The sequence below is a fragment of the Sinocyclocheilus anshuiensis genome, unplaced genomic scaffold, assembly GCF_001515605.1.
Source record: "Sinocyclocheilus anshuiensis isolate Anshui unplaced genomic scaffold, SAMN03320099.WGS_v1.1 scaffold436, whole genome shotgun sequence".
NCBI classification, from domain to species: Eukaryota; Metazoa; Chordata; class Actinopteri; order Cypriniformes; family Cyprinidae; genus Sinocyclocheilus; species Sinocyclocheilus anshuiensis.
Window position 1 is genome coordinate 865,748 of NW_015560618.1, and position 9,643 is coordinate 875,390.

Here is a 9,643-nt window from a genome sequence, read left to right on the forward strand (position 1 = left end):
TTATTATTATTATTATTATTATTATTATTAGGGCTTCATGTTAATGTTAATTTAATGTTTATGCTAAAAAAAAGTGCATATAGCTGCTAATTGTATTTGTTGTTTGTTGATTTTCAAATATTAAACTTATTGAAATGTTTTCAGTTTGTGTATCAGTTCTTTTTGAACATTTTCATCTAATTTTAACAAAACCGTGATAGTATTGATAACTGTGATAACTTTGGTCACTATAATCGTGATATGACATTTTCTACTCTCAAGTGCTGGTAACCGCTGACTTGCATTTATAAATCACCATGGACCATGGTTTCAACTAAAAGTCTTCTTTACTGTTTTCTTGAAGAAAAAAAGCCCCAAAAAAGTAAATGAACAGCATATTTTCATTTATGGGTGAAGTATTCCTTTAAACTTTGGCCTGTTCATCACACAAAGCTATTTCATTGCTTCTGAATACATGGAAAATAGCACAGAGGTTGTATGCACTATTTTTGTGATGTTTTCCTTTATTGAATTTGCTTGAGGTTTTCAAAAGATGCATGAACATTCTTTAAAATTTCTCCTTTTGTGCACCACACAAAAAATAACAGCATATGGGTTTGAAGCAAATAATGACTGAATTTTATCCCTTTAGGTTTTTCCAGCTACCAGAGAAGCCGTCATTAAGGGGTGTTGTGTTCTGTTGAGCATTGACTCAGAAACTGTATGAATGGCAATTTAAAGCTGCACAGAGCAGAGGAGGGTTGATGGCTGGGAATTAATGCCTGTACTTTGAAAGCAGGTTGGCTCTTTCTGATGAAATCGGTGTTCTTTACAAAGCGCCTGGGAAATGGATTTTTCCACAGGTGCCAATAGCTTCTCTAAATGGCCACGTGCTCTAATATGTCTTGATGATTGACCATTTTCCTGAGCCCTGCGGGGGAGAGTTGCAGAGAATATAGGCATCAAGACTGTGTGATGGAGGTGCTGAGTCTGTAGAGGTGCTTTTATACAAGTCGAGGGAGGACATGTGCACTTTAAGTGTGATGGTACTTCAGCTTATTTCTGATTTTGAGAATTTCACACAAACTAATTATTTCTTACCTGTGAAGAGAGATGCTTTTGTTCTGTATACAGCAGCTTCTATGTTGTTAGTCCTCACTATAAGGTTCACTTGGTTTATGTTCTTCACACAGGTGCTTTATTTTTCTTTTGAAAGAGATATTACAGTATTTTGGGAGCTATATTGTAGATCATTTGAATGTAGATCACTCAAATGCGTGTTGAAATGACATGATGATTTTATGTTGGCAGGATTCAGTCGGGGTCGTATCTCAGCACCGGTTGGTTCACACTCATTCTGGCCATGGACATGTGCAAGGAGATCCGAGTCTACGGCATGATCAATGACACGTACTGCAAGTAAGACTGACATGCAATCTATCACTTGACAATGGGCTTTAAAGAAGCTTCACCTGGTTCCAGAGTGAAAAAGGACAGCCGAGCTGATACAGAGCAGTGCTGTGGGCTTCTTTTAAACATTGTGGAACATGTCTACCCTGCCATAATACAGACATAGACGCAAATATCTTTGCTTCAAAATTCTTCACTAGTTATCATTTTAAGACCATGCATTGTATCAATAGCGGTATGATTTGCTGCATGATAGGAATAGCACTATAATCAGTTTCATTTAGTGATTTCTTTTATATTTGGTTCATTAATTTGAAGGTGCACTCAGTAGCATCTCGTTTTGAAGGCTGCGTCCTCCGGAGGTTGCATTTGTCGGTCGCATACGTCATTGAAGCTGTCTCATTTTGGAAATGTAACCATTACATTCCAAAGTAAGAAAGAAATTACAATAATGTATGCCTCAAAATGAACAGTTTGTTTTACAATAATTACTTTTCTGAAATGACGTACATGGATGAAGTACGCAGCCAACAAATGTGACCTTCCGAGGCCACAGGCTACGAAATTAAACATAAGGAGTGGTTTTTGGCTGCATCCAAAACCGCATACTATATAGTATGTAAAAAAAAGTATGTGAAAAGAGTAGTATGTCTGGATTCACAGTATTCATAAAACATTAGCTGAAGTACTTCGTAGATGACCTACTACTTCTGGTTCAGTTCTAAATTGTACATTTGATGCGGATGACAGCAAGAGGTAAATCAAGAAACAGGTGTATATTTATAATAAATATATTATAAACAGGTGTATAAAATAATTAGCGTCCATGGCAACAAATGAGAATCGGGAACAAAGAAAACAGGAACATAACACAGGAAAACCAGGTTGAATAAACTAAAGGTCTAAAAAACAGCCACAGGAGAGAATTTGTGAATGAGAGTGAAGTGACGCAACTGTTACTGTAGGTCACGTGACAATGACACCATGGCGAATGTAGTATGTATATGTGTAAACTTTTTGAATTTGAAGATCAGAGTAAATGTAATTTATTTTGTCTTCTGGGAAACATCTATCACTTATGGGAAACTATCTTCTGTATAGCCTCTGAAGGGCAGTACTAAATGAAAAAATATTATATTTAGGCAAAATTTTAAAAAAATTTACACGTCTCCATTCTGTTCAAAAGCTTTCACTCCCCAGCTCTTAATGCATGTTTTTTCCTTCTGGAGCATCAGTAAACGTTTGACCCTTCTGTAATAGTTACATATGAGTCCCTCAGTTGTCCTCAGCGTGAAAAGATGGATCTCAAAATCATAAAGTCATTGTTGGAAAGGGTTCAAATACACAAAAATGCTGGAAAAGAATGTGTGAGACCTGAGGGATTTTTCTGAAGAACAGCAGTTTAACTGTTCAGGACAAACAAGGGACTCGTGAACAACTATCACTAAAAAAAAAGCACAGCTGTGGATCATTCAGGTAACAGCACAGTATTAAAGGTGCCATAGAGTGGAAAACTGTATTTACCTTGGAATAGTTGCATAATAACAGTTCTGTACATGGAAATGACATACCGTGAGCCTCAAACACCATTGTTTCCTCCTTTTTATGTAAATCTCGTGCATGCAAAAGACCACTGAAAACAGGCGAATCAGAACATAACACCGACTGTGACGTTACAGTCGGTATCACTAATAGTTACGCCCCCAACATTTGCATATACCCGCCCATGTTCTATATTCTGCAGGTATTGTGAAGAAACAAGCGAGGATAATAGCGAAAATGGCAGATCATGGAAATAAATGTTATGTTCCAGGCTGTGCATGGGATGTGATGTGCAGGGATGGGTTGGTTTCTGTATTAAGAAAGGCACGGAAAACAAATAACGTGTTCTAATAAAATAACGCGAGCCACTAAAGTGACATGTTAGCTGCTTGCTAGCGGTAGCCTGTTACATCACAGTACATAAGATTTCACTTACCACATAAACAGAGTAAGGAGAGATGACTGAGGATGATGGCGAATGATTTACAGATCCTGAGCACCACTGACAAGCATCTGATCTTGTAAAATGTGTGGTAAGTACCAATCAGAGAAGAGCTCAACATTATTATTCATGACCCTTCCAAATAAGGTAAAAACAGACCATTTCATTCTAGGGACAAATCCTGGGGTTGTAAATGGACATGTAAAACCGTTTCTGGAGATTTTTTGCCCTTACCTAAGCCACATACCTTCTATGTGTAGATATCAGAGAACAATTTAAAATATTGTATCAATGCATTCTATGGCACCTTTAAGAATCATGATCAGGATGTAAACTTTTGAATGGAGTCATTTTTATAAGTTATTTTCTCTTGTGGACTATATGTAAACATCTTTTATGTGTAATATCTTATTCAGGTCAGTACTAAATAAACAATAACATGCATTTTGTATGATCCCTCTTATTTTGGTAAAATAATTAACATTTTGCAGATTTTGAAAGGGGGATGTAAACTTTTTACCTCAACTGTATATAGAAGGTACTTTTTTTAACAAAGTCACGAAGTAATTACTTATTCAAACAAAGTGCCTACTCAGAGTGTAGGCAATTTTGAAAGCAGCATTTGTTTGTTTACCGATATGTAATAACTAATACTGACACCTAGTGGTGTGGATGTAGCACCAAAAACACAAAACCAACTGTTTTCAGTTACCTTGTCATTGTAGAAATACTCTATAGCCATGTAAGGCATAATCCATATCTAGGTGTGCATTTAACAATTTTATACTACGGGGCTGTTGAATGCTTGAATCTGATTAGTTGAAGGAATGTTCTAAGGTGTGTAATTATTTTCATATGGCTAAAGTTGTTCCAGGCAGGTCTTGACCACATTACATATCCATATTACTTCAGTACATATACATATAATTTCAAAGGTCCTTACAGCCTAAAATATTTAGGGGCCACAACCTTCATTACTGTCCACCACTGACCATACTGAATGTGTAAAAATAACTGTTAATTTGGCTAATTTCCATAGTTATTTTATCTACATTTTAACTCACAATCAGAATCAAATATTTAGATAGACCATGGTGTAAGATACATTTTTTCTAGAATAATTAAATTAACAGTATTAAGATCAATGAAGATTAAATATTGATTTAAGTGAAATTATATTTTAATGTGGAGTTAAGCAACAAGTATTCAGTTGGTCATGTGGCTAGTATTTAGCTGATTATATCTGAAACACTCTTTTCAATAGTATTATTGATTTATTTACTAGTATTTTTTTAATGAGGAAAGTAAAATATCTTGTTTTAATTTAAAGGGGTCATATGACATTGCTGAAAAGAACATTATTTTGTGTATTTGGTGTAATGCAATGTTTCTATGTGGTTTAAGGTTCAAAAAACACATTATTTTCCACATACTGTACATTATTGTTTCTCCTCTATGCCCCGCCTTTCTGAAACGCGTCGATTTTTACAAAGCTCATCGGTCTGAATTCAGGAAAAAGTCCTCTGTAAAATGTGTTGCACACATCTGAATATTTGGGTTGAACTGTTCTGGAACAGTGTTGTAAATACAACTTAACCACTGATTTCTAGTTGTGTCCTCTCTTAGAAGGCCAAACAAAGTATTTTCGCTTTCACAACGAAACGCAGCGTCTCCACGACATGGTGGCAGAGGCAACAACAATACTACAGAGAGAATCAAAGTTACGCCTTCTTTCTTTGCGTGAACATTTGGGCGGTGTTATGCAAATCTTTAGGAGGACGTGGACGAGTCTTGACTTTTATAAAGAATATCTCTTTGGGTTTGAGACTTTAGTCTTTGCAACTTTAGGGATCTTATCTATTCACGAATAGCTTGTAACACTCCAAAGAGAAAGGAAAACTTGAAATTGCATCATATGACCCCTTTAAAAATAATTTTCTAAAAAAACAAAAAAAAAACTCTTTTGGGCTCTTTCATCATTACTGCAATAAATTGTTGCCAAAAAATGCCAAAGTAGTCAGTTTGTTGTCTGATTTTCTATGCATGTCTCCTGACACTGTTTTAATGGTTTACTGGCAGCATATAAATCCCTTTACCATGAATCTCACACCATGGTTCCATTTTAATGATAGTGTCCTTAACAACCTCATGCCCCCCCTGCTGCAGATAGACGTAAGCAATGCATGCAATGCTGTGATTAGCGTGTTTGTAAAGTAGCTATTATAATCTGTTTTCACAGCCATTTATTCATTCCGCTCTCCCTTTCAAAACAATGAGCAATTTTCATTTCACAGCAACCCCCAGTCACCTGTAAAGACTGGCAAATGAGAAAAGAGTGGCTACAACAAAGTCATTTTGATGAAAGGCAGTTCAGCTGGGAAGTATCTATTTTAGCATAATGTTCTGAGCTGTTGTTGCAATTGACCTCGCTGGATCTCTTGTAATTAAAATTCAACAGGTGCTACTGGGAGAGAAAAATTGAATCTATTTGTGAGGGGGGAAAAATGCCTTCTGAGCTTCCATTTCTCCACAGGAATGCTCCTTACGGACTCAGAGCACTCAGTCTTTGAATAAAAAGTAGCAATGGGTTAAAGCTCCAACAACATCAAAACTGCTGCAGGCTTCCTGGTCTTTATTGTGCACAATTCATCAGTGCATTACCGAGGAAAAAACATCCTTGTTTTTCTGTTTTCCAGTGTTTTTTTCTTTTGGTTTCACTCAGAAATATGTGATGCGGAAATGAAATAAATTGCAAATACCTTTTAAACTGTACTGAAAATGGCACCTTATAGTATGATTTATTGTGATGGAATAAAGTAACATTTATTTATTTTTAAATTTTAGATCAGAAGGCTACAGGAAGGTGCCGTACCACTACTATGAAGCAGGAAGTCGTGACGAATGTGCCGAATACCTCTTGCACGAGAGCGCCCCTTATGGTGGCCACCGGTTCATCACAGAGAAGGCTGTTTTTGCAAAGTGGGCTAAGACACACCCCATCAAGTTTTTCAGCCCGGAGTGGCAGCTGTCATGACCAAGACTCCCATTCGTTCAGAATATCCCTTGATACAACAGCTCTGTTGGCTCGTCCCTCCTGCATTGTAAAGTAATACTCACAAAACATGCCATTCAATGGCTAAACGAATCATTCCAAATGCGATTTCAAATGGCAGTTGTCAAGAGTGAAGTTAGTATCCCATCGTGACCATGAGGAGAGGTTTCTAATGAAACTCGTGTTGATCCTGGTGTGATCAAATAGTGGATTTTGCATGTTCTCATTTTATTCACATCTGGATAATCAAGTAGTGTATGTTTTCCAGAGGCACACATATTGCAGAAAAGATCTACAAAGAACGTCACATCCTTGCTTTAGCTTTCATTACCTTAAAGGGGCTCACTTTAGGGCTGGCCGATATACCAAATTATTTATAAAGTTATATTTCAATATTTTTCAGCTTTTTGATGATATTTTCTGTACATTTTTATTTATATATTTGCTCTCAAATGGGGCTCGCATTTTTGCATTTAAAAAACACAAAGAAAGTGGAATGAAAAAATGTGCAAAATTTAGAGAGTTTTTTTTACAAGTTGAACTACCCTATTTTAGACTGCTTTTTTCACTTATAAACGATTATAAACTTATAAACTAAACATCCATTGTAGCCCCTTAGATTTAAAAGGATTAATGCAAAGAAGTAAAGTACAGGAATTTTTTACCCTACATAAACCCAAGGAATAATGATACTTAAACATTATAATAATTTATCTGAAGCATTATTGTTACAAACAGTATGTTGTGTTTGTAAACAGCCATTGTAGCCAATTCAATTCAAATGATTAATGCAAATTAAATTAATCTAAACCAATATACCTACACTTTTTTTTTGCAAAACTGTACAAAAAAACTACATTCTGTGCAAACAAATAGCTGAATAAACTAACAAATTAATTGAACTTACAAACTCTAATGAAGTTTAGACTTTAGTAGTGCTACTAAATCAGATAAAACATTTAAACATTCTCATACTCGAGTTTGACAGTCTTTAGAAAAATTAATAGCCAAATGAAAATCACATTAACTTATTGCTGCTTATTTTTATATTTCCTGCAACATAATCGTGTTTTCAAATCAAATCGCAAATTTGATATATTTTCCAGCCCTAGTTTCATATATTATTATTTTATGGTTATTTTTTATTACAGTATTATGGTTATTCTTGTCTCATAGACAAGCATTGGACTGACACAGATCTTAGGAAAACAGTCTCTGTCAAAAGTTTTTCTTTCATAAAAAATCTACAAAAATCATTAGCCCAAAATCGTAAACATTTTTCACTACACCGCTGACATCACTTTGGAAACGTAACATTGAAAGCATCCTTTGAGCAGCTTAATAGGTAATTCAGGAACTTATTATTCCCATTTTTTATTTATTCCCTGAACAAAAGAATACGTATGCATTTGTTGATCTGAGACGGTTGAATACAAAGCGATATTCTGTTGTTACGTGCCATGACAAGAACACAGCTTTGCTTACGATATATAGGTCTGCTGTTGACAAAACACATGAGGAACGATTCAGAATGAGTGAATTCAGATGTCAAGACTGTGCCTGTATGAAGTGAAGCATATGTTGACTCTGCAAAGCTACCAATCCTTGATTCCAATGAGATGAAGACACGCCGTCTCTGTTGTCAGATCAGCAGGTTAATTTGATCAGCTACTGTAGCTAAGTGTCGTAGCATCATATAAACCAGCAGACAATGCAGCGCCCTTGGGGCTCCCCTACTGATTCGAGACATCCGCTGCACTTCACCTTGTTTTTCTCCCCATCAAACTAAGTATGCACTCTTTTTGCATGTATATAAAGAATATTCATCATCGCCGATACTGTATGTAACAAGTTTTCGTATCAGCTTGTGATTCTGACATCATCTGGCAGCTCAGCCCGGACAGCCTTTCTCTTCTAATGCACCACTGTGTGCATGTTTGACCAGCACTGCGACATCATGTGAGCACCGTCACAGTTTTTTCCCTGGAGAAAAAGATGGATGCACTGGCTGTGTGAAGAGAGAATTATATACGGCATGAGAATATGAGACTGATACACAGAACGGGAGGCAGGCGCCAGTGCTGGAGCAATTTGATGAGATACTGCTCACGCCTCTGGCCAACCTGTTCATTAAAACAATTGATGTCAGCTCAATTTCTCAGAGTGCTGACCCAGGATCGTCATTTCCTGGCCTCTGTATTGATTTTGTTCACCATGTGACATAAACCAGAGCTGGTCAAGAAATGGCACTTTGACTTTTCAATGTATTTTTGACTTTAGCTTCTGTTGTTCATGCCTCAGTCATACTTCATGTTCTCACGATATACGCTTCATGACCAAAAGTATGTGGACAATGCAAAAATCATTTTTAGCAGTAATCTTGTCTTGTTTTCCATTAAAAATATAATCTAAAACAAAAACTAAATACGTTTAGTGGAGAAACTAAATAGTGTAAGATAATTGTTTTCATATTTTGCTTATTATTTTCATATTTTTTCTTAGCCCATTATTTTTTTTCCCTTCTGTTAAAGCTGCAGTCCATAACTTTTTTTGGTTAAAAATGATCCGAAATCAATATTTGAGCAAGTACATAACCAGCTAGTGTTCAAAACTATCGCCTTACTTTAGGTTGATTCACAAAGGTTAGCTTCTTATTACAGATAGCCTACATGGGATTACACAAGTTTTGTATTTTAAAGAGAACCAGTTCTAAATAATTTGTTTTTTTGATTAAAAGTATTTCTTTATTAAATTCTAATGGTATGACAATTAGAGATTAGACTGTACAGAAATGGAAATCTACATGTAACGCTAGCTGCGTTTACATGGACCCTACTAATCCGATCGTAAAAGGACTAGAAGCACAATCAGAATTAAAAAGTCACATGTAAACATGTCAATCGGATTGAATTGGCCAGATTCGATTCAGATTTCGATCGGATTGTAAGGGGTGGCTTATTCCTTTTGTAATCCGAGCGAGAGGACGTGTAAACACTTGATCGGATTGAAAACCGATACTGGAAAGTACTGCGCATGTGCAGTGACATAAAAATAGCATAATGACGTATGACGCGCGGAACGAGCTGTTCTTCCTGGTGAATAAAGTGTCATAAATGAGTGTCCCGTCATTATAAAACTCCCCTTTTACTCAGCGTCTGTGAAGTGGAGCAGCACAACGTCCCACCAGTCCTTGTTTAAGACTATCATCCACAGACGAC

At 36.2% G+C, this 9,643-nt stretch overlaps 1 protein-coding gene across 2 annotated transcripts in view; it reads left to right on the forward strand.

The window, feature by feature from the left end:
- The window catches only part of st6galnac3 (ST6 (alpha-N-acetyl-neuraminyl-2,3-beta-galactosyl-1,3)-N-acetylgalactosaminide alpha-2,6-sialyltransferase 3), a 120,396-nt gene extending 113,593 nt beyond the window's left edge, over positions 1 to 6,803 (forward strand). For both annotated transcript variants that reach the window (XM_016478122.1, XM_016478123.1), the window contains exons 4-5: positions 1,291 to 1,398; positions 6,218 to 6,803. In XM_016478122.1, coding sequence (XP_016333608.1) covers positions 1,291 to 1,398; positions 6,218 to 6,407 — 298 coding nt within the window. In that variant the 3' untranslated portion in view covers positions 6,408 to 6,803. The remainder of the gene's footprint in view (positions 1 to 1,290; positions 1,399 to 6,217) is intronic.
- Positions 6,804 to 9,643: the final 2,840 nt, after the last annotated feature.